The 25,939-nt window shown below is 42.6% G+C and overlaps 1 protein-coding gene across 1 annotated transcript in view; it reads left to right on the plus strand.

Moving 5' to 3' along the window:
* APAF1 (apoptotic peptidase activating factor 1) overlaps positions 1–18,172 on the plus strand; it is a 77,258-nt gene extending 59,086 nt beyond the window's left edge. Inside the window, exons 22-27 of the mRNA XM_054719386.1 lie at positions 388–513; positions 5,227–5,346; positions 5,654–5,779; positions 7,543–7,668; positions 10,542–10,688; positions 15,936–18,172. Of these exons, the coding sequence (XP_054575361.1) occupies positions 388–513; positions 5,227–5,346; positions 5,654–5,779; positions 7,543–7,668; positions 10,542–10,688; positions 15,936–16,082 (792 nt within the window). The 3' untranslated portion in view covers positions 16,083–18,172. The remainder of the gene's footprint in view (positions 1–387; positions 514–5,226; positions 5,347–5,653; positions 5,780–7,542; positions 7,669–10,541; positions 10,689–15,935) is intronic.
* Positions 18,173–25,939: the final 7,767 nt, after the last annotated feature.

Here is a 25,939-nt window from a genome sequence, read left to right on the forward strand (position 1 = left end):
GACTATCACTTGTTTGATGAATTGGGTAGTTGAATACTGAGAAGGACCACTGGTTCCTACTGCCATGTGTTCATTCCAGTGAGTCTTACAAGTAGTTTAAGCAAAAAACTCACAAAACACACATGTGTCTCATCCAGTGAGTGTTTTAATTTAGGGTGTGTGTGTGTGTGTGTGTGTGTGCGCGTGTGTGTGTGTGCATGCGTGCGCAAGCGCATTGGTGTGCATATATGGATGTGTACCATTCATTTGTGGCTTTAGTTAAATTGAAAGTACTATGAGATGGAAGTTCTATACCCTTCTGTAGTTGATTTAATAACTTTGGGGTGATAAGCTTGGGTCTTGCTGAGTTTCTTTGCATTAATTTTCTGTGGTTTTTCTACTTTGAAGATTTTAGAACTCCTAAACAACAGAATCTTCCAATCCAGGAATGGGCACAAGAACACTGTACGGCACATCCAGTTCACAGCTGATGGGAAGACTCTCATTTCAAGCTCTGATGATTCTACAATTCAGGTGAGAAGGAGGATAAACTCCTAACACATAACTCTGACTCTATCAAAGGAACACTTTGATTATGGCTCACATCTGGTGTGAATTTTAAACATTTATTTAACATCATATTACTGTGGGCATACATTCAGACTATGCCCATTGTTTTACATGAAACCCATTTATGTTTCAAATTTTTCTGCGGGTGAGGCAGGCAATTTAACTTAGAATTCTCTATTGGAAGGTTGTTTATTTTTAAATCAAGGATTCATTTGAATTCTCCCATCTGCCTTGGTATTTGGATTTGTATCAATAAATACTTTTTGCCACATTTATGTAATGTCTCTTTATTTTTCTTTATAGCAATAAAATCTCATTGAAATAATTTCAATCTCTCTTTTAAGGGAAAGATGTTTATTATAGGGATGAATCTTTTGAAAAAAGAATAGTTCACCATAATGAATGATTGTGGCTATAAAGACCTTAAGCCTCCTATATGTTCTTTTAAAATTTATTTTTATCAAATTTTAATGCACATACTTTTAAGACTCAAGTAGTAGTATTATAAGGCTTATTATGAAAAACAGACTCTCCCATTTCTCATTCTCCAGAAGCACCACTTTTAGCTTTTTCTTTTGATATTTATCTCCATGTTCCATGTTGCATGCTTATAATGCTAATTCTTGATTTTTATTTTGAGCATTTATCTACTGACCTCCTTATATGAAAATTTGGCTTTTTTTTTCCTTCTCCCACTTACCCTATCTATGATTTAGACATATACCCTTTTATCAATCCTCACTATTTCTATATAACAAAATTTTGTTTAGGTCATTAGTGACGTTATTATGACTAAGTAGACTAAGTGTATTATGAATGTCTTTCCTTAATGCAATTTAGGAAAGTTCTGCCTTTGAGTAGATGTAGCTGGAAATTATTTTACCCTAAAACATTGCTATTAATAATTTAATCAGAAGAATAATTTACACTATTCAAAGCTATTTTTGAAAAAAAATTTTAAAAATATATTTTTATTGATTTCAGAGAGGAAGGGAGAGATAGAAACATCAATGATGAGAGAGAATCTCAATTAGCTGCCTCCTGCACGCCCCACACTGAGATTGAACCCACAACCTGGGCATGTGCCCTGACCGGGAATCAAACCATGACCTCCTAGTTCATAGGTTGACACTCAACCACTGAGCCACACCAGTCAGGCTATTTTGGAAAATTTTAATGTTATGTCTTTGGGAGTCCTATTTCAGTACAGAAACTTATTATAGGCTCCCATGGTACTGGTGTATTAGCTGTGAAACTCAGTGAAATATTCATCCTTCTTCCTTTCCAGATGGCTTTGAAATGGGTAAAACTAAACTATATCTGATGCAATTCTGTTGAGACATTGTATACTATATAGCCTTTCTGTCAAAAGCTCAATTCAGGGGTTTTATGTCCTGCTTAAAGATCAGATATTTTCAGCCAGAGGGAGAAATGTTTTCTAGGAATATCTTTGGTATTGGAGTTAGATTATTTTTAGAAACATGAGTTAAGTTGTATTTCATCCTCTTTTTCTGCTCTACTAGGAATACTTTTTACATTTAAAATGTTTTATGAGTATACATTTATGTAACAAAACTCTTGGTAGGTATTTCCAAGAATAGACTGGTTGAGTTTTTGGTGTTTTAATATAATTAATTGGAAGTTTGTCCCCCCCACCTTTATTGAGGTGTACTATAATTGACAAAACTGTACATGTGTAAGACATACAATGTGGTTGAGCATTGACCTAAGCACATGCCTGGGTTTACAGGCTGGATCCCCAGTAGTGGGTGTGCAGGAGGCAGCCGATCAATGATTCTCTCATCATTGATGTTTCTTTTTTTTTTTTTTTTAAATATATTTTATTGATTTTTTACAGAGAGGAAGGGAGAGAGATAGAGAGTTAGAAACATCGATGAGAGAATCATCTATCAGTTGCCTCCTGCACACCCCCCACTGGGGATGTGCCCGCAACCAAGGTACATGCCCTTGATCGGAATCGAACCTGGGACCCTTCAGTCTGCAGGCTGATGCTCTATCCACTGAGCCAAACTGGTTTCGGCTCATCATTGATGTTTCTATCTCTCTCCCTTTCCCTTTCTATCTGAAATCAATCAATAAATAAACAAATCTATACTAATAATAGAGGAATATGCAACTTGTCCAGGATGCCATCACATAACAACCAATCAGAATGGGGTTGGGGCCTCTCAGCACACCTGCACTGGGGGCCCGAAGGACGTGGAGAGGAAGGGAGAGCAGATAGGCAGTTAGGGCGATCAGGCCATGAGGGGAGCGCAGATAGGCAGTTAGGGGGATCAGGCCAGGAGGGGAGAGCAGTTAGGGGGATCAGGTCGGCAGGGGAGAGCAGTTAGGCAGTTAGGGGGGTCAGGCCAGGAGGGGAGAGCAGTTAGGGCCATCAGGCCGGCAGGGGAGCAGTTAGGGGCCTCGCAGGCAGGCAGGTAAGCGGTTAGGAGCCAGTGGTTCCAGATTGCGAGAGGAATCCCGGATTGGAGAGGGTGCACTGAGCCTCTAGTATTTATATATAAAGAACATAAGGCAGGAATGAACATGGAGTCAGACACAGCTGGGAATGGCAGTGCCGGTCAACCAGGAAGAGCTATTAATAGTAGCCACTGATCCTCTAGTCCAATAAAGCCCAGAAAGTCCGGTGAGAATGGTGTAGGGTATTTTATGTTTAATTGCACAGGTGCCTTTCCTTTCTGATATGATTTGGGGAGCCAGAAAAGCCCCCGACATATCACTGGGTTCTTAAAATGCTGAAATTCCTAATTCATTTTCTTTAAGTTATTCTCACTTCCAGCTTCTCTTGCTCTCATAGAAGATACCTTGCCCCTGCTGTCCTGTTTCTGTGAATGAGCAGAAGAGATGGAGAGAATCTGAAATCTAGGGCTCAGTGGGGAGGGCGGCTGCTAAATGTGGAGGAGAAAGGAGTAAAGAAAGGGTGATAAGGGAGATGGCGTTTCTTTTACTATTTTACCTAAGTCCGATAGGAAAAACCTTAAAGACATTTCTGCTTCTTAACCTTCACCAGTCAAAACCAGATCCAGGATATTACTAATATGCATACCTGTAGTGGGGGCTGATTTTTAAAAATAGAAGAAAATTCTGTGGAAACCTGCCTGCTTGTTCACAGCTCAGATATCAAGCTCTGGGCTGTTTTGTCAAATATTTTCCCAGCCTTTTTTTCCTGCTGTTCCTCTGCATGTCCTGTACTCCAGCCAGATTGTGGACTATGAGCAGGTCCTTATAATCTGTCCATGTTTTCCTGCTGGCACTCATGTCCTTTGTTTGAACTGCCCTCCACAGTTTGTGAATCATACTTTCAAACCATGCCTGAAGTCTACTTTGAATGTATTCCCTCCAACAAGTCCCTGAGGAATCGCTTTTTTGAGTTCCACAGAACTTTATTTTTTAATTTATTTTTATTGACTTCAGAAAGGAAGGGAGAGGGAGAGAGAGAGAGAGAGGAGAGAGAGAGAGAGAGAGAGAGAGAGAGAGAGAGAGAGAGAGAGAGAAACATCAATGATGAGAGAGAATTATTGATCAACTGCCTCCTGCATGCCCCTACTGGGGATCAAACCCGCAACCTGGGCATGTGTCCTTGACCGGAATCGAGCCTGGGACCCTTCAGTCTGCAGGCCGATGCTCTATCCACTGAGCCAAAACAACTAGGGCTAGTTCCACAGAACTTTTATCTGTATCAATAGCGCTTCTATTGTTTGTTTGTTTGCTTTTGGGATGTCTCATTTTCTTTGCTAGACCCTTAGATTTCTTAATGCTACATTCTTGTTTCATTCGTATTTGCCTGACATATAGGTGCTAAGTAAATATTAGTTAAATTAATTTCAAGTCTAGAATTAATAAGATTATAAAACATAGTTGCTTTGATTTAGTAATTAAGGGTTCTGTACATGGACATGACATAGAAGTAAAAGGTTTGCTCACCTATGTGCCTTACATTTTTTTTTTACTATATATCCACACATTTTAAAAAATTGGATTTATTGGGGTGACATTGGTTAATAAGAGTATATAGGTAGGTGTCAGATATACATATGTTTACCTATGTATACATACAAACATATGTTTGTATGGTTTATTTTTTGCCAGTTACTTATCTTATTTCAGTTTCTTCTTCCCTTTTTCCTGAGGACTTTTCTTGGAGCTCCATGTAAAAAATGAAAAATAATGTATATATTACTTCCTTTGTCATTTTTGAGGATTGCATTAGGTTATAGCTAAGATATCTGGATCTTGGAAATTCTGTGACCTTGTCTGAAGCTGCTCTGGTCAATTGACCTTGCCAGGCAGCGTCCAGGAGGATTCAGTAGCATTAGTAGAGCTAGACTCTCCAGACTAGTCTGGCTTATGAGGTCAGAAATCTGTAATTAGGATAATTTTCTCTGGAAAATTTAATCAGATGGTGAGCTCACTAGCATGTGGTGGCTTTTCTCTATCTTCTGGTGTAATTAACTGCTCTCCAGCAACTGAAGAAAACAAATTTTATTTAGGAGGAAACATATTTTATTTTACTCCTAGTCAAGTTATTTAACCTCAAGTTTTCTCTGTCTATAAAATGGGGCACCATATTCTTTCTAGGGGATCACATTCTTCCCCACCCCTCCAATGGGATATTATGGGGAGAATGTTATAACACATTTTTTTAATATTCAGGTATGGAATTGGCAATCAGAGGAATATTTCTTTCTGCAAGCCCATCAGGAAACAGTGAAAGACTTTAGGCTCTTGAAAAATTCAAGACTGCTTTCCTGGTCATTTGATGGAACGGTGAAGGTAATTTGAAACACAGATTTTTTTTTTAAGTATTCTAATGTTGCAGTGATGATATTGTGACAGCCAGAAGCTGATGGTTGATAAGTAACTACTTAATTTTCAAACTTGTGTTCTCCTGTTGTTGTCAGTTGACTGCAGTCACCTACGTGTGCTCTGTGTTTATGAACATTTGTACTAAAGGGCACGTAAAGGGGTCAGAACAACCAGCGTGCTAGCGCTCTTATGGTATAGGCCTGACTTCTAGCTGATTATGTTGAGAAACACAGAATGGTCTTAAAAGTGTCAACTTCTGAGTTTTTCTTTGAAGGTATGGAATATCACCACTGGACGAATAGAAAAAGACTTTGTCTGTCACCAGGATACAGTCCTTTCTTGTGATGTTTCTCCCGATGCCACCAAGTTTTCATCTACCTCTGCTGACAACACTGCAAAGGTAGGTGGGTCAGCTGAAATGTGCATGCCTAAAACTTTGGTATCAGTTATGTATTATCAGTCCTATGTATTATGAGTCCAAATAATGTGTAAAGTGGAATAATATGTTTCTGTCTGCATGTCTGTCTTATTGTGTGAGTTTTTGGAGGATTCCCATTGACCTTTAGTTGGTGTCAGATAGATTAAATGAATAACATTAAGGACTTTTGATTTCTTCCTTACTGATCACTTTTGTCATTACTAAGCAAATGCAATCTCTGCTGCATATTATAGGCAATAAAAAACATTGAAAAGGGTTTACATTTAATTGCACACCCACAGTAAGATTTTTATATAATTGATATAAGTTGGTGTTTCTGAAAATCACATTTCAGTGAAATGGTGCTGCCTATTTGGGGACATTAAATACTCCATTTTCTTCTTTTTTATCCATCTTGTTAATAGCATTATTATCTACCTATCTTTCCAAACTATAAACCTTGGAATTGCCTGGGACTCTACCCTGTCTTTTGTGCTCTGTTGATTACTTCTTGATATCTCTTGGATCCTTCTTCCCCTCCTTGCCCCCACCCTTAAGACCAGGCTCTCTTCCTTCATTGGTGGGCCTGCCTCTGGTCTGTGCCTCCTCCAGTTTATCTTCCCTACTGCGGTCTGAGTCCCTGCTGAAACACCTCTCTGACCTGATGGTTTGTAAGCCAGATTCCTTAGCTCATCACCATCTCTTTCTTTTTTTGTTTTGTTTTGTTTTGTTATTTTTATTTATTTTTAAAATCTTTGTTGTTAAAAGTATTATGAATGCCCCCCCTTCCACTGACCCCTTCTAGCCCGCCCCTGCCCCCCAGCCCAGGCCCTTACCACCATTGTTCCCTCTGTCCAGGCTGCTTCTCCCTCCGGCTTTTTGTGCATGCTATAACTGTAGCTTGACACGACCTTCTATTCCTTTTTACCCCGAAGCATTTTGACTCATTCTTCCATACCTAGATTTGGTGCCAGCTCTTCAGTGAGTCCTTTCCTTGCCCTCAGGCAAGGTTAGCTGTTTCACCGTCAGTGTGCCCATTCCATGTTTTCACATTTATTAGAGCATTTACTTCATACAGCTGTTCACTTAGCCATTCATAAGCCAGCGTTCTGATTAAATTACAAACTTTTCTAGGATAGGGGCTATATCCATTTCATCTTTGTATCACCAGATCTTAGCTCACAGTGCTTGGAAGATGGTAGTTTTCAGTCTATGCTTGTTGAATGGTGATGACAGGATCATAAGGGAGAATATTGGAAAGAAAAGAACTCTATTTGACTGCCAGGATTGTAGGATAGTATAGTGACTAACCTTTAAAGAACTCTTGTCATATATTAGGCCCTGTGCTAGGAATTTCACTCTATTACCTCATTTAATCTCCACATCATCAGTATTTTGGTCCCCATTTTACAGATGCAGAAATTAAAGCAACAGCAACTTATGTGGATTGTCGTAGGCCACAAGGAACTAGTAAATAGTGGAGCCAGAACGCACAGACTGATCTTTACTCATTTACTGTTCTTTCTTCTAAATCTAAAGTTAAGGACTTTGATCCTTGAGCTGAGTTAATTTGAATAATTAAAGGGAAACTCAACAAGGAACAAGGTTACAAGTGGGAACTTCTCAAGAAGGTTTATGAACTTCCATATGATCAAGTTTGTGGTTAACTAACACTCAAGGCAGGGTTTGCAGATGCTTATTTTGAATGTATTTACTGTTCCTAAACAATTCTAATTGCCTTCCAGATTTGGAGTTTTGAACTCCTTTCCCCTCTTCATGAATTGAAGGGCCACAAAGGCTGTGTGCGCTGCTCTGCCTTCTCTGTGGACAGCACCCTGTTGGCGACTGGAGATGACAATGGGGAAATCAGGGTAGGGTGTTTGCGATGTGAAGCACTGCTCCTCGTGTAGCTTGGGCCACGCCCCCTGCACCACACTGGGGACCTTTGTTAATGCGACCGGGAAGCACTGGGTTCTGGATGGATGGGTTCTTTGTTTTTTTCTGTGCACGTTGTGTTCACAGCTGCACTCTACTGCAGAAAGAATTCATTTTAGAGCGAAGCATTTCCTATGTATGTGAGGAGGCAGATGCCCTAGTTATTTGCAGTTGGTTCTCTGCTGTTATCTTGAGAATGCGTTATCTTAATTCTTGGACCTGAACCAAAGGTTGTTTTTAGTGGCAGAACTTGGGGAAAATAATTTTGTAAATCATTATCTAGATTATAAATGAATTGCATATTTAGCTGTTTTCAGCACTGAAAGGAAACATCTCTTTAGCATCATACCCATTAGATAGTTAAGTTTTACAGTGTGGCCTAATGCAGGCCTCATGGCGCTGCCTGCCTCTGGTTGTTAGAAGGAGTGGGCACTTGATGGGAAAGGTTTGGGCACTGGGGATGGCTGCTATGGTAACCAGTATATTTGAGGAGAGTCTTGTTTTTTTCTTTTTCTTTTTTATAAAAAAAGAATTTAAAATTCAAGGAGTAGGTATATAATGCAGAAGAATGAGAGAGTCTGCAGTTGGCAAGAATGCAGGCGTTACCAGATAGGCTTTCCAGGAACAAGGAGATTCTCCTGCTTGAGCACTAAGTAACCAGTCTTCTCTACACCGTTCTCATAAATGCCACGCCAGCTGAAGTGGCTGTGTGGGACGTTCATTTTGCTCTAAGTTCTCATCTTGGATGAAAGGGCTCCTTTACTGGTTATGAGGCAGTGTTTCATTTTTCAGAAACCCTGAAGGAAAAATTGCCTCTCTATAGTATATCTTACAGAATTCTTTCTAATGAGCTTTTCCATTTGATGCTTTTTTTGGGTACTTTTAGGGCCTTATTTATTTATTTATTTATTTATCATTCATTCATTAATATTACTTTATTGAGGTATGCTTAGCATGTAAAAAGCTGTACATAGTTATTGTAAACAATTCAGTGAGTTTGGGGATATATATACACCCTTGAAATCATCACCACCATCAGGCCCTAGACATATTCATCACATCCCAAAGTTCCCTCCCAACCTCTTTATTATTATTATTTTCTTTGTGAGTGGTAATAACACTTAACATAAGGTCTACCCTCTTCTGAGCACATTTTAAATACCCAATACAGTATATATATCTTGTATAACAAACTTTGTAACCTTTGACCATAACCTCCCCATTTTCTCTTCCTCTTTGCCCCTGACAATCATCATTTTATTCTCTGTTTCTGTGAGTTTGACTATTTTAGATTCCATATAATTATTTTTGATTTTTTTATGCCTCTATTTTTTTTAACTTTTTTAGATTTCAAAGAGAGGGAGAGAGAGATAGAAACATCAGTGATGAGAGAGAATCATCAGTCATCTGCCTCCTGCATGTCTCTACTGGTAATCAAGCCCACAACCCAGGCATATGCCCTGACTGGGAATCAAACCATGACCTCCTGGGTTATAGGTCAGTGCTCAACCACTGAGTAACACTGGCCAGGCAGTGCCTCTATTTTTTAAAATTTAAACTTTATTCTCTGTACAATCTTTTCTTTTTAAATCCTCAACCTGAGGACATGCTTAAAAAGAGGGAGGAAGGGAATGAGAGAGAGAGAGAGAGAGAGAGAGAGAGAAAGAGATGTGAAAAAGGAGCATCAATCGGTTGCATATGCTCCCTGACTGGGGATGAAACCTAAAACCCAGGTATGTTCCCTGACCAGGACTTGAACTGATAATCAACTGAGCCATTTTAGTTGGGCTTTTAAAAAAAAATCTGATATGCATTTCTTTGAAAAATTAGAGTATGCTTATATATTAAGTGTCACTGGAAATAAATGGGAATATTAACATCTGTAAGTAATTGGGCTGTTTATTAAGAGTCTAGTAAAATAATCATGTATATTTAGAACCATATTGGGACTTCTAGATTTTTTTGACTTCGTGTTTAAAATATATATGCTTTACATATTTGAATGACATCTGTCAACATTCTTAGTGGTTAATCTTAGAGTAGAATCCTTCCTTCCTTCCTTCCTTCCTTCCTTCCTTCCTTCCTTCCTTCCTTCCTTCCTTCCTTCCCTTCCTTCCTTCCTTCCTTCCTTCCTTCCTTCCTTCCTTCCTTCCTTCCTTCCTTCCTTCCTTCCTTTTTCTTATCTAAAATATATTCCTTTATTGATTTCACAGAGGAAGAGAGAGTAAGAGAGAGATAGAAACATCAATGATGAGAGAGAATCATTGATCAGGTGCCTCCTGCACGCCCCCCATTGGGGATTGAGCCCGCAACCTGGGCATGTGCCCTTGGCCAGAATCGAACCTGGGACCCTTGAGTCAGCAGCCCGACACTCTATCCACTGAGCTAAACCAGCTAGGGCTAGAATTCTTTTTTTAAATAATTTGTTGGGGTGACATTTCTTTGTTGTTGTTTTTATTTTGAGGTAGTTCATATGCTAGGTCTTTTTTGTTTATTCCTTTTTTCTCCCATTATTCTCTTTTTATTAAATGAAGAGAGTCACAGTATTCTAATCAATCACTCTAAGTCCTTTTGTTTTACCCTTTGGGAGTATAGTTAATGATAAATATTGTAAGCAATACATTTGTGTTATAATTAGTGTTTTTAAAAAATTTGAACAAGAGAGAGCTCAATCTAAAAAAATCCCAAAGGTATCATTGAATTGTAATTACATTTTTAAGAAAGATTTTCAGATATGTTTCAGATGAGGTAGCTATTTATAAAGAATTTCTGGGCAGCCCTGTTAATGAATTGTATCATGTTTATGTAGATATGGAATGTCTCAAGCGGTGCGCTTCTTCATTTGTGTGCTCCGATTTCCGTAGAAGAGGGAGCTGCTACCCATGGGGGCTGGGTGACCGACCTCTGCTTTTCTCCAGATAGCAAAATGCTGGTCTCTGCTGGAGGCTACCTTAAGGTAAGAGTTCATTAAAGACTGAAAGAAAAGAACAGCCTGTATCCTACTGTGCAAGCTGTTTTCTCTTCCTGTTTCTCAATGTGTCCTCATACAACCCGGCAGAGTGGAAGGGCGATTCCTATTATCCTGTTTTGCGGTGATGAGGCTGAGAGGTGCAAGGCCACCTTCCTCACATCTGTTGGAAGTTCTGGTGGCAGTGTGGGGGATGTTCTCGGTCCAGAGCTCACACTGCCCTGTACAAATTCTTAGATGATCACAATGACTAGAGAGTAGGGTGTTTAACTTACTTTTATTTTCTACTTCATAATTATTAACTATTTTGGTTGAAAGTCTTTAAACACATTTCTGAAATTTTCTTAAGTATTATTAGTAGTGGTAGTAGTATCCTATATAATAAAGAGGTAATATGCAAATTGACCATCACTCCAACACACAAGATGGCCGCCCCCTGTGGTCAAAGATGGCTGCCCCATGTGGACACAAGATGGCCGCCACAAGATGGCCGGCAGGGGAGGGCAGTTGTGGGCGATCAGGCCAATAGGGGAGGACACTTGGGAGGAACCAGGCCTGCAAGGGAGGGCAGTTGGGGGCGATCGGGCCTGCAGGGGAGGACAGTTGCAGGGGACCCAGGCCTGCAGGGGAGGGCAGTTGGGGGGGGACCCAGGCCTGCAGGGGAGGGCAGTTGGGGGGGGACCAGGCCTGCAGGGGAGGGCAGTTGGGGGGGGACCAGGCCTGCAGGGGAGGACAGTTGGGGGCATCCAGGCCTGTAGGGGAGGGCAGTTGGGGGTGACCAGGCCTACAGGGGAGGGCAGTTGGGAGTGACCAGGCCATCAGGGGAGGGCAGTTGGGGGTGACCAGGCCTACAGGGGAGGACAGTTGGGCGGGGACCCAGGCCTGCAGGGGAGGGCAGTTGGGGGTGACCAGGCCAGCAGGGGAGAGCATTTAGGGTTACCAGGCCGGCAGGGGAGGGCAGTTAGAGGCAAACAGGCCTGCAGGGGAGTGTTTAGGGGGTGATCAGGCTGGCAGGCAGAAGCGGTTAGGGGCAATCAGGCAGGCAGGCAGGCGAGCGGTCGGGAGCCAGCAGTCCTGGATTGTGAGAGGGATGTCCGACTGCCCAGCCCAGCCCCCATTCGGCCCTCTACACCCTGATCAGGGGCAGGGCCTGTCAGCCAAATAGCCTGCGGCCCCTCCCTCCCTAGCCCAGCCCATGGGCCCCCTTCGGGGCAGGCCAGCCAGACCCCATCCATGCACGAATTCGTGCACCGGGCCTCTATAGTTGTTTTATAGTTTATAAAATGCTTTACTTAGTTGTTTTATAGTTTATAAAATGCTTTACTTACATCATCTCCTCAGCCAGTTTTGTGAGGCCTGTATTTTATTATATTTGGTGTATGGTGAGGAAACTGATGTTCATGGAGAGTTGTGACTTCCCCAAAATTGTGTAGTTAGTAAGTTGGTGTATACAAACTTACTATGAGTGACCGCTGTGGCCAAGGCTGTGTGTTGTGGTGCCTCAGGGTCATTTTTTGGTGCTTGCATCTGTTTATCTGTCCCTTCAATTAGGATGTGTTAAATGCCACTGTGTGCTGAGACACTGCTATGTGGTTCCTGCCTTTGGTGGCATACAGTCTATGGGGGGAGCAGACAGTAAACAAACAAAATCTCTGAAGTGTAAGAGGTGTTCTGACATGTTTGCATATGGACAGTGGAGCCCAGAGGAGAGGTGAGGACAGTTCTACCTTTGGGAGTTAGCAGAGGCTTCCTGTGGAGGGGGATGCTGAGGGGAGGCTTTTGAATAGTGGTTTACTTAGAAAATGAAGATGGTACTGAGTAGCATACCGACCACTTACAATAGCTCCCTAGTAAATTAGATCTTATGATACTGTTATCTCTGACTGAAGACATTCAAGTGTAGGAGATGATTCTGTCTAACACAATGTAGATGTTAAAAAATATTGGCACTAATGAAGTTTTTGGTTACACGGGACCCATCATGTAATTGTAATTTTACTCAACATAAAAACCTAGTTTATAAAAAAGGTAAATAAGAGGGCAGTTTTTAGTCCTATGAGAGAATGTACATATGGTCCCTTTACAAGTGTGCATTTAAAATAGCATGCTGTTGCCCTAGCCGGTTTGGCTCAGTGGATAGAGTGTCAGCCTGTGAACTGAAGGGTTCCGGGTTCGATTCTGGTCAAGGGCACATGCCCAGGTTGCAGGCTTGATCCCCAGTAGGGGGCGTGCCAGAGGCAGCCAATCAATGATTCTCTCTCATCATTGATGTTCTATTTCTCCCTCTCCCTTCCTCTCTGAAATCAATAAAAAGGATTTAAAAAAAATACCATGCTGTTTGCAAGACGTTGCATTAACCTATACTTTTTTGGGGCTTGCCTTTATTTAGTTATTAGGGATTGTGAGGCTCTTACCACTTGTTCCCCTTTACTGCTCTGAGGATGATGCTGAGAAGAGTGGCATTGCTATTTGTGTTGGGAGCTGGGAATCTTGATCTTTATTAACTGCTAAAAGCTGCTTTGGCACTGAGCTTCTAGAGACCATGTCACTTGATGCTCTGGGCGCCCTCGAAGGCTCATCCATGTTCGTGAGCCTGGCTTACAAGATGGGATAGAGATCAATGACCAGGTCTCCAGAGTTCTTGGGGAACATAGATAGCTGTGCTGTAGGGGTTATGCCTCATGGGTGGGAGAACCTTTAGCCTGTATATTCAGTCTCTGTTATTTAGGTGACAATCAGGCTGCTCTTCCCTCTGGTTAAGCTGATTATGTTGCAGCCCAGCCTGCATCTCCCCATCTTGGTAATGAGACTCTCCAAAGCACAGAGCAAATTAAAAGTAAAAAGGAGCAGCTGCTGTAGTGTCCAAGAAAATGGGCCTTTTGAGTCTGTTTACTCTAGAATCCAAGTTGCATAAATTGAATGTCAATAAGATAAAGTAGGTATCCAGTAGCTAAAATGCTCTTAACTTTCCAAATTGTTCCTATTTCTAAGTTAAAAATGATATAATTGAGCTGTCTACCTGTGTTATGCCACAGGGCATGTATACTGTTAGAATGACAAGAAATCCGCATTAATTCATACTCATGAGGAGAAAAGCTGGTTTGAAATATAGAATACAGGGAGGTAAATGTAGGTTTGCTGTTGCTTAGAGGCAGCGGAGTGTGATGGTCAGGGAGGGCGCCTTGGGGCAGACTGCCTGAGTTCAAAGCCCGGCTCTGCTACTCATTAGCTTTGTTAAGTTAATAATCTTATTAATCACAGGATTATTAAACTCTCTGTGCCTCTGTTTTCTCATCTGTAAAATGGGCACAATAATTTCGACCTCAGGGTTGGGAGCATTAAAGGAATTAATACATGTAAAGCATCCTGTGTAATAAGAGAGGAATATGCTAATTATCCATTATGCCGTGAGGCGTAACAACCTACCGCATAATGACCGGATCACAGATCTGCAGGAGGGGGTGGGGCAGCGAACTACAAGCAGGCGGCGGAAAGCTACAGTAGGGGGCAAGACAGCAAGCTATGAGGGGGGGTGCAGGGGGAGCTACAGGAGGGTGGGGCAGTGGGTGGAGAGCTACAGGAGGGCGGCAGCAACCTACTGGCGCATGGATTCACGCGCAGGGCAACTAGTTTATATATAATAGCACATAGTGTACCCTGAGTAAACATTAGCTGCAATTTTTTAAGAAAAAAATTCACTTTATTTCTTAGAGCAGTTTTAAGTTCACAGAAAAATTGAGCAGCATGTATAGAGTCCCAATACACTCCGTCTCCCCCACTATCAATGGCCCACCGTCAGAGTGGTACCTAATTCTATTGATGAGAATTCATTGACACATCCTTATTACCCAAGGTCCATAGTTTACATCAGGGTTCACTCTTGGTGTTGTTTGTTCTGTGAATTTTGACAAATGGCATGTGTCCACCATTGCGGTATCATACAGAACAGCTTCACTGCCCAAGAAATCCCCTGTATTAGCTACCACTCTAATATTGCTTTTTAGTCCATACTCAAATTAGTGACTACTGTGGTGTTTCCAAGTAGAGTGGTCTGTTTTAATAGAGGGAAGGTGGCGGTGGGAGCACTGGACGAGGAAGCCAGAAACTGTTGTACTTCTGCCAGCTGGGTGGTCTTGGGTGACGGGGCCTCTCTTCTCTCAGAACCTTGGTTTCCTTCTGTGTAAGGTGAGGCAGTTCCTGGGTGACCTCTAAGGGGCTGCTACCTCTATCATTTTCCCCTAGCAACTCAAAACAGGAATGTGTTCTCTGCCATCTTGCTTACATTGCTGTTTTACAGAGCAAAATTGTCAGTTCTGGAAAATGTCACATTTAGTGCATGTTGCTTCAGTGAGGTTTATAAAGTCCATGGGGTGTACTTGTACCAGTTATTATTACTGATAGTGAACATGAAAAATTGACCCAGTCACACGCACAAGGCAGAAGGCCAGGTTCTGCCACGGATGCAAAAGTGAGTGACATCATTATTGTGTTCATAACACTCAGGATCTTGATGTACCTGAGCCCTTTTCAAAAGAGGCTCACGCACAGCGTCTCTTTTGCCCTCGTTTTAGCCGTGAGATTTATGGGTAAACTTTATGACCTCCATTTGGTAAGTGAATATAAATATTGTTAAAATCTTAGTGAGTTCAGTGATTGGGAGGAGAAGGGAGGGACCTGGCCAGAGCACATGCTACATTTGAGATGTTCAGTATTTATTTAGCAAATCCATGTATGAATGACAAGAGTTTATAAAGAAACTTGGTCATTGGCTCTTGAATCACTCCTGGTGAAAGGGAAGATTCAGTAGAGAGGACATTCTATCCTGTAGCCATATTATGAATAGCCTTGGTGTCTGCCAGTTTGTGTCTGCAAAGGGGCATTTTTAGAGAAGAGAGGGCATTCTTCTGCCCATTCTACTGAGAAGGACGTGCAGACAGCCAACTATGGCCATAATGGACATCGAGTGGCCTTGTGTCTGCTGCTCTCGACAGGCTGCGCGCTTCTCCCAGTGGAGGGAGGTGTAGGGTCGCTGTGAGGCAGTCACCAGGGTTGGTCAGGAGAGGCTGACCTGGTTGATGAATGTATTCAGCGTTAACTGTGGACTTCTTTCCTGCTGTTTGCTTGGAGTGTGGGCGTGGGGGGTGTGTGTGATAGGGTGAAGGGTCTGGCTTGCACTACAGATTGTCACACAGTGTAATTACCATTCTAATGGGAATTTTATTTTTCTCTGAACAGTGGTGGAATGTCATCACTGGGGAATCCTCACAGACCTTCTACACAAATGGAACCAATCTGATGAAAATACATGTGTCCCCTGACTTCAAGACATATGTGACTGTTGATAATCTTGGTATTTTATATATTTTACAGACTTTAGAGTAAAATTGTTAAGCATTAATATAAGTCGAACTCTTAAATTTTGAATTGGAAAAAATTGTGATGAACTCTGTATTTCAACTTTTTATAAAGCTGTGAATTGTTTTACAGTATTGCATTAATTACAGAATTGTTTATGGTTTGAAGAATGATACTAATGTAGCTTTTTCCCCAGTGAACACACCTTTAGTCTTGTTTTTCATAATCATCATTATTTTTAACAATTTGTCTTTAAGATGCAAATGAAAATGTAAATACGTACCTTGTTATATACTGTTGGTAAAATTCTCTCTTGATACATTCAAATTGGTTGACATAATTAGGATAACTGGAAGGAAATATGTATTTTAATACTGTCATTATGCGAGTTGTGCCTCAGAGTAGCAGTGCCTGCTTTCTGAGCCACATTACCCCACCGGGGCGTAGTTTCCCAAATACAACCTTGGAGCTTATTTGCACTCCTTAAATTAGCTTTAAAAATATTGTGTCTGTGAGCACAATTTGCAATATTTCCTTTAATTCACTACATAAGTGAGTCTTGGATTTCAACATTCTTTCTGTGGAGTGAAAATTATGTGTTGCAGAGTCGATTTTATTGGTCTACCTTCCCTCACTAGTTGAGGACAGTCCGTGCCCTAACGGACTCCGTGGTCAGCCTCTGAGCTGGGCACTGTCCTGCTCTCTGGTTTTTTTTTACTGGTACGTACCAGACCTTCCTTAATCTTCACTGTGTGTGTGTGTGTGTGTGTGTGTGTGTGTGTGTGTTTTAAAGCAGTTGCTCTATAGTTAGATATTAGTAAATCAGATTGATTGGGGAGGAGCCAATTTTAATAACATAATTTTCCTAAGAAATATAGAATAGTAGAAAATCATTTTCTTCTAATTCCATTTACTTTTAAAAGAATGGCAATGTCAGTGCTGTTCTCTTAGTGAATTTAGGAGAATTCTCAGAACCAGAGTCATCGGGACTCTGGACGGTGTTCCCTTTGACACTCCAACCAGTCTGTCTCCCTTCCCTTCTCTCCTTACCTGCTTCCTTTCCTCCCTGCCTCCCTGGAAGGTTAATCTGAAAAGGTAGATTCTGACAGGGAAAAAGCACATCAGCATCAATAATTAGCTTTTTTGACCTCTTAATTAGGAACCTTAATTGCAACTTAAATCTAAATATTTTCCCAGAAATATATTGTTAAGGGATATGCTGATAAATTAATGATAGATGTGGTTGCTACATAAAAAATAACCAAGACTTAAAAATTTATTGCTGTAACAAGGACTAAATCAAATGGGTATTAGTGTCAGTGGCAGGTATGCCATGAGCCAGTTTTTATTGTTATCACATAATAGGGTGGGCAGGAGGACTAGACCACTCCAGGTATATTTTAGATTAGATATTTCTATTTAGCTTTTCAGAGAACCATAAATAGAGTGAATAAAATCTTTTACATTGTTAAGGAGGTTTTTTTTTTTTATATATAGATTAAGGAACTTGTTATAGACTTACTGTGATTTAAGCAAATGTGATGTGCCGTCTTAATTTTATAAAAGAAATTTATGTAAATAGCATGTTCTGCTTAGAGTATCCTCATCAGAATTTTATCTGCATGCAGTGTTTAGGAACTCGTTTGTAGCTCAGAGTGTAAAGTATTAACTTTTGGAATTGAACTCACTTCACTGTTAAAGTATAACAACCAACATCAGCTCTTAAAAGGCCTTGATGGCCTTTGTCTTAAAAATAAATTAAAAAGGAAAATGGAAGAAAGACTAGGTAATATGAGGGATGAGGAGAAGCTAGGAGGATGCAGCTGCAGGTTTCATGGCAGCTCAGGTGGTCATTCAAGGGGAGGATGTTGCTTTGTTCTTGCAGATACGCATTTTGCCCTGCTTTTATATTTCATTTTTTTTTGTATTGGAAATTACATTGCATTTTATATATATAAAGATTTTTTTTACATTGTATGTGTCTTGTATGTTTTATATCTATGATACAGTTTACATGATGTTTTTTTGTCCTTGGTATACATTTTAATACATGAAATAGAAAATTTTTTATAAAAATAAAATTCCAAAAAATATTTTTGGAAAACATTTTCAGATTGTTTCATACTCCTTGCTTGTCCTTTGTTGATTAGAAAACAGATGTGAAGGATTCTTCAAACCAAATCCAACAACCTTTTGATGAAGCGTTATCAGCTCTGTGCAATTCACTTCTACCAAAATTTCTGTCTCCTCAGTCTGTCTGATCACTGCTTGGTGTAGCTGGTCTGGAGAAGCTCCTTTAAAGGATAGAATTCATCTATTCATTCTTTCATTCAGTAAATATGTATTGAGATCTACCATGTGTACCTGGCATATTTGTAGGGAGATAGCAGTGAGCAAAACAAAGTCCTTGCCATACTTCAGTTGGGGGCTAGGGAGAGGTGGACGAAAAGTAAATAAGTAAAAGCTACAGTGTATTAGTTGTAATACTGGGTGTACACGGGTAGGGGGAGGGTTACCGTTTTAGATGGAGTTGCTTATTGAGAAGATGACACGAGTACAGCCCTGAAAGGTGAGGGGCTGAGCCGTGCAGGTGTCTGGAGAGAAAGTAAAGGCCTGAAAGTGGGATGGGTTGGTCTGTTCCAGAACCGGGAGGAGGTCATTGTGGCCGGAGGAGACCGGGTGAGGGGACTATAATAGGAGTGCACTGCGGAGGGCTCCAGGGGCTCGAGGAGCGGTTGAGCTGTGCAGTATCTACCTGAAGCTTTAACTTGATCACTCTGGCAGTGGGAACCAGCTGACAGGCAAGGGCGGAAGCAGGGAGACCAATGAGAAGCTTTTACAATAATCTGGGCAAAATGAAGGTGGCCAGTCTAGAGCAGCAGCAGTAGAGGTTGTGACAAATTAGATTCTGGATATAGTTTGAAGACCAGAGTTAATGGATTAGATAAAGGTTGTGAGAAAGACAATTCCAGAATGACACCAAGTTTGGGCTTGTGTGGCTTGAGCAACTGATAGGAAGAAGACAATAAAAGGAGTGGGTTTTCGGACATAGTACATTTGAAGTGGCAATTCGGCATTCAAGTGGAGTTGTTGAGTAGCTGGTAAGGGTCTGGAGCTCATGAGAAAAATCTATGATGGAGATAGAAACCACGAGAGTCATCGTGACTTGTGACACTTGAAACCACAAAACCAAAAGAGATCAGCAGCGAAATGGGTGTCAAGGAGGCCGGGGAATAAGTCCAGGTTGGTGAGTTGAGGGACCAGCACAGGGGCTGAGAAGGACCAGCAAAGACTAAACATTGCAAGTTAGTGTGGTAAGTGTAGTGAATACAGTGGGTGTAGGTGAAGGAATCTTGAGCAAAATTCCTTTATTAGTTTGTTCATTCATCCACCTATCTATCTTATATGCCTTGAGGGTCTACCATGTGCCAAGCTTGGACCAGTGAACAATGCTTGCCATTATTTGGGTCCCATTATCTGCCTGGCAACAGGTCCCCAACTGCCATCTATGCATCAGTCCTGCCCCCTGCGTGATTTTTACCTCTTTAAAACCCTGGGCCTACTGTGTGCTCTCTTGTTTCCGTGGCTTTGTATACATTGCCCTCTCTTCCATACTGCCCCGCTTCCCCCTATTTTTTTCTTCTGATTCCTTCTTATTCTTCATATATTCTTTGAGATTACCTTTGTAGCGCCCTCTTTTCTCTTACATGACTTCTATTGCCCCGTGTTGCTTACTTATTGGAGTCCCCCTTTAGGTCGGAAGCTCCGCGAAAGCCAGGTCTCTGTCTTTTATACCAGAGTCTCACACAATCCTGGCTCCCATCGGAGCCTCCATAAGTATCTGAATGATGGAAGCCCCTGCTGGGCCGCCCGCCCAGAGCACGTGCTGTGTTCTCTCTGCACTAGGGTACCATGGGGCTGTCAGATTAAGATGCAGCACGTCACCAGCATTTTCTTCACCTTCCCGGGTTAGTTTGACATTTTATTGTGAAGCAGCATTAGGGGAAAAGTAAAACATTTTTTGGATAGAAAAGATTTGCTTCCAAATTATATGAAATGAATAAACATATCCCCAGAGTGTTTAGGTTGGCAAGTATGGCAATCTATGACTCAGCAAATGCTCTATGTTACCATAATTTACTTACTGACCTTTAGAAAAGGAGAAAATGGTTTTCTTACAATTCTTAATCTCCGAGGATAGTCACATGAATAGATTTTCTTGCCCATAGACCCTCTCCTTAAGACTACAGATGTATGGTTATTAACATTCCCGCCTTAGGAAATCAGCTGCTGTTGGGCTATGAGTTTAACCACAGAATTGTTGTGTATTTGTGTGCACGTGCGTGGAAGGGGCAGAAGAATTTGCATCAAACCTGGGACTCCTCAGAGACCGGGCCTTTGAAGTCATTTGGAATCAACAGTGACTGACTTCTGAATCAGATGATGTTGTGAGGAGACCGAAAGTTAGGACATTTTCATTTCAATTATGATTCAGGAAAATGAGTTGCTGTTATTCATTGTAAATTCACTCCTGAGGTCAGGCTCTCAGAACAGGGAATACTGCTTATCCCACAGAAGTGGAGAGAAAAACCTGCCTCTGCGATTTGCCATCACCCAGGGCTAGAATAAGAAACCAGAGAGAGCATTCCAAGCCCGGTGGTTCTGAGCAACAGATCAAACTGGGAAACACCCAGCAGGTGAGTGAAGACGCCTGCTTAGGACCCAGGTGGCTGCTCAGAGCTGGAGCAATGTTCACATTCATCCATGCAAATCTTCATCACCTCCCCACCCAGGGCACTGCCCAGCCCTTATTTTATTTTTAAAAAATACATTTGTATTGATTTCAGAGAGGAAGGAGAGGGCGAGAAAGATAGAAACATCAATGATGAGAGAGAATCATTGATCGGCTGCCTCCTGCACACCCCTCACTGGGGATTGAGCCTGGAACCCGAGCATGTGTGCTGACTGGGGATTGAACGGTGACCTCCTAGTTCATAGGTAGATGCTCTACCATTGAGCCACACTGGCTGGGCCCGGCCCTTATTTTACCTTCACAGTGGTTACGAGTGGATCTGCAGACTATGCAGTTGCAGTTTATAGAGGAAGAACCACACCCCTGGCAGTTAATCAGTGTCAAAGCCAGGGCCAGAATACAAATCTGATTTTTTTCTTTTTTCAACTACAAGTGCAAGTTTATTTAGAAAGTCACAGAGGTAGAAAAAGTGAGCCAGCTGGGTGCGTGGGCTCAGGAAACAAGTTACAGAGGCCCATAGAGCTTACTAGTAGGAGAGAGAGAGATGATTTGTTCGTTATAGAAAGACCTAGACCACTGGGCTACAGGTTGAGTGTCCGTTGCAATTGGAAGTGGAATCCTTTTGGGGTCATGGACACCTGTGTAGGGGTTAGCTGGAGAATGCATTGGAGACCTCCTTCTCATCTTGGATTCATCTTCAGTTAGCAGTGCTTCTAAACCCTTCACCTTGGGTTTATTTGCCTGTGGATGAAAAAAAGTTCTAGGGAAAGTAACCTCACAGGGTGATCTGATTATAAATTCCTAACTGGGCAGGTCTGGTGGGCAGTCATGCCCCAGGCATATAGCTTTTTAGCAAAAGGTTTATTTTTGCCGTAAGCAAGCCCTCTCCATTGCTTCTGTGCACCTAGGTTTCAAGAGAGCACACCATCTTAACTATCCTGTAATCGTCCCCCATCTTGCTTTCTCCCCCTCTCATGTACTCTTCCTTATGTTCCCTCCTTAATTTCAAATGCAAGCTGCAAAATTGTTATTCTCCGGAGCATTTGAGGCCTTGCTCCCCAGCATATGTTGTCAGTGTGGCTCAAAGAAACTCACAGGCAAATTCTCTACAGGTTTGGATGTTTCTTATGTCGACATGCCCCACTCTGTCAAGTAACTTTCTGAGACAAATCATTTTTAGGAGTAAGGAAGGAGGGGCTACTACTTTTTACAGGCCTTTTGTCAGGCCCTGTATTGGACACTTTCACACATTTAAAAAATTTTAATGTTTTTTATTGATTTCAGAGAGGAAGCGAGAGGGAGAGAGTGAAATAGAAACATCAATGAAGAGAGAGAATCATTGATCGGCTGCCTCCTGCACACCCCTCACTGGGGATTGAGCCTGGAACCCCGAGCATGTGTGCTGCATGCCTCCTACTTGGGATCGAGGCCAAAACCTGGGCATGTGCCCTGATCGGGAATTGAACTGCGAACTCCTTGTTCATAGGTCGATGCTCAACCACTGAGCCACCACGGCTGGGCTTCCACACGTTTTAATTTTTACCCCCTATCTAGGGTTGGCCAGTGAGATGGAAGTGGAAGTTCGTGGTGAAGCTTCCAGGAAATATGTTTTGTTTTGTTCGGGAGGCAAGAGCCCTTTGGTTCTTTACCATCCTTTCTCCTGCCAGGAATGTGTGTGTGTTGGATGATGCTCCAGCAGCCATTCTGTGTTCATGAGGTGACCTTGCAGCTGGATGCTACACGTGAAGGACGGCATAGTGGAAATATTGAAGGAACTTGGGATTTTGATGCCCTGGAGCTTCCATTCCAGCCCTGTACCATCTCTGAAGTTGCTGTTACATTGGAAAAAAGCCTCTCCCTTTTTAAGAGACTGTTAATTCTGATGTGTAGTTCCTGGTACTCCCGTAAACTAATGTGGCGTATAAGACCAGTTCAGCAAATGTCAGTGAGCCTGCATCCCTCTCTCCTCCACCCCCTCCCCTCATCCAGACACACTGTTCCTCTTCTGATAAGTAACTGGACATCCAGCCGCGAGGCCGTTGAAACTGGGTGGATTTCTCAGAAAATCTCACACAAGTGATGCATGGACCACGCCCAGCCCACAGATGAGTTTTGTTTGGGCCACACTTACTTTTTAAAACTCTGCATTTGTTGCCAGCATTTGAAAATCTGGCGATTTCGCATAAGAATCTCGATTTATCAGACAGTCTGTTGACCCAGAGCCTTCCTTTCTGCCTGGCAAGAATCAGCAGGAACTGAGTAGCCGCCGCCCCCTGAGATGAGGCAGGTGCTCTGTGGGTCGCCATAGCTCTCCCTACACTCCTGTTGCCTGGGTGGCCCTGAAGCCGTTGGGGTTGACCACCTCGCCCCTCCCCGCAGACCACCTCCCCAGAAATGGCCTGCTGAAATGGGATTGCTGAATTTCCTGTGCCTGCCTTCTTTCCCAGTCTCCCCGAGTCATCTCTTAGCACATTAGGTTTTTTTTGTGTTGTTTTTTATTTTGTCTCGGAAAACTGAGCATGCAGGTTTGAGACGTGGCGAGAAACCAGCTTCTCCAATGTCAGAAATCAGTTGATGTTGTTCTTACGTGGAGGCGTCTTGACTTCCCTCCTCAGGTGTCTTATTGACGAGAGGCAGTAAGAGGGGAGCTGCAGGAGCAACTGTAGGGGTGCTCGATGGAGGCCACAGACGCGAGGCCAGCTCAGTGGAGCACGGATGGGACTGCTCTGCCCAGCTCTCATCCCAGGCTGAGAGCTGACGGGCCGTGAGCGCGACCCATCTCTGCTCACTCTCACTGTGGCGCTGAGATGACTCGGGTCTCCTAAATGGCAGGACTTGGAAGGTGCACGTTAGCTCCGCTGTGCTCATGGAGTCTGGTGTGCGACTCGCCTGCTCCTCAGCTGTCTGAGCCAAGCAATGGGTCAGCCTCAGCTGCTTGCCCAGCCGGTGTGGCTCAGTGGTTGAGCGTCGACCTATGAACCAGGAGGTCACAGTTCGATTCCCGGTCAGAGTATGTGCCCAGGTTGCAGGCTCGATCCCAGTGTGGGACGTGCAGGAGGCAGCCAATCAATGATTCTCTCTCGTCATTGATGTTTCTATCTCTCTCTCCCTCTTCCTTCCTCTCTCTGAAATAAATAAAAATATATTTAAAAAAAACCCCCCAAAAACCTCAGCTGCCTTCAGCTGGGTGACCCCCCTGGAGAATCTTGATTTCAGTCTGATGTATGTGTAAGTCTTTGCATCGCTGGTCATTACTCTTGGAATGCCTGTGCAGCTTTTACTACATAGGTCTCTGGGGTTCTGGAGAGGAAAGCAAACATTGTGTTGGTGGTAATTTGTAGCTGTGATTTGTTAGGAGTTACACACAGAGTGCAGTATGCTGGGTGGGAATGATTGGCTCTGCGTTTGTAACTCTAAGTATAGTGGCGCCACCCTGAGCTCAGAGTGAGTTTTGAGTGAGGACATTGGCTTGAGATGAAAACAGGAAACAGTAGAATTGGTGTTCCCCAGGTCAGCACCCAAGTCTTTGGCTTAATCCCACCACCATAAGTAAGTTCTGGTTGCCCTGGCTGGTGTTGCTAGTGGTTAGAGCATTGGCCCTAGCAAAGAAGGGTCACGGGTTTGCTCCCCGGTCAAGTGCACATACTTGGATTGCAGGTTCCATCCCGGGGCACATGCAGGAGGCAACCAATTGATGTTTCTCTCTCATATCGATGGCGCTCACGCTCTCTCTCTCTCTCTCTTCTCTTTCTCTCTCCCCTTCCCTCCCCCCCTCCGCCCTTCCACTCTCTCTAAAAATCAATGGGAAAAATATCCTCAGGTGAGGATTAACAACAACAAAAAAGAAAGTTCTGATTCTCGGGTACCAAGGGAAGCTCACAGTGCACACGATCGTCGTTATTCGACAGGGCTAAGGCCATTCTCTGCCTGTTCGGAGCTGGTTTCTGTGGGAAGCAGGACTCTGTCACCGGGGCAGGCCGATGCCTGGGTTCACCTGTGCTCCAACAGCAGTAAACGGATGTGGGGCCCCGGGGGGAGGGTACCTGATGGAGCAGCGTGGTGCAGCGCCCCTCTGCTGGCCTGTGCTGGGCGCCTACCCAATCTTATGTTAAGAAAATGTGTTATACTTCGAGACAGCATGGAGGGTCCTGGAGAGTATTATGCTAAGGGAAAGAAGCCAGCATATGATCTCACTTATATGTGGAATCTAATGAACAAAATAAACTGATAAACAAAATAGACCCAGAGACATAGAAGCATGGAACAGACTGCGGAATCTCAGAGGGGAGGCGGGGGAGGGGAGTAGGAAGAAAGCAAAGACCTTGTATGCATATATGCATAACCCATGGACACAGACAGTAAGGTGGTGAAGGCCTGGGTGGGGGAAAGCAGGGACAGCCTAGAAGGAGTCAATGGGGGGAAAAAGGGGACATATTAATACTTTCAACAATAAAGATTTAATTTAAAAAATGTGCTATAATAGTCAGACCGCTTAATTTTCTCAAGAAACATACTCAGTGAAGAGCTTGTGTAAAAAGAGAACTGAAAAAATGTTTTTAAAAAAGGCTTTATTCCATATAGCCTTCTGAACACGGTCATTATATTCCAATTCAGTGAAGAAGCAAGAACTCTGGAGGCTCACCCACTTATCCAATTTTCATTTCTTTTCAGAAATAGCTTAGACGCAATGTTATTTGGTCCAAGTGTGAATTTGTATTGATTTTGGGGGATTTGGCCAGGTGTTCTTTATCTAAGCCTGTCTCCCGCCCCATCACATCCAGACGTGCTATGCACCAGCAATATTCCCAAGTATTCCAACAAAAATCTGGTGTCTTGAGAAAAATCACTTCCATGACTTATTAATGAACTAACCAGGAATAATTTTCATAGGGTTCATTTACCCAAATTTGTCATAGAATATAATTTAAAAAGAAAAAATTAATGGAGTGATTGAACTGAAGTCCTTTTTGGAATAATAATAGCATTCAAGGATCCCCACGCCCATGGACATGGCAATTGCCAACTCGTCAGATTTCCCCTTGAAGACAATTAGCTCAAATCCCTTCTTTAATACGTGGGGGCTCGCTCTCTGTTTGCCACTCAGATCCACTCGTCCCTGTTCCCGGCCCTG

The sequence above is a fragment of the Eptesicus fuscus genome, chromosome 7 (genome assembly GCF_027574615.1).
Source record: "Eptesicus fuscus isolate TK198812 chromosome 7, DD_ASM_mEF_20220401, whole genome shotgun sequence".
Lineage (NCBI taxonomy): Eukaryota > Metazoa > Chordata > Mammalia > Chiroptera > Vespertilionidae > Eptesicus > Eptesicus fuscus.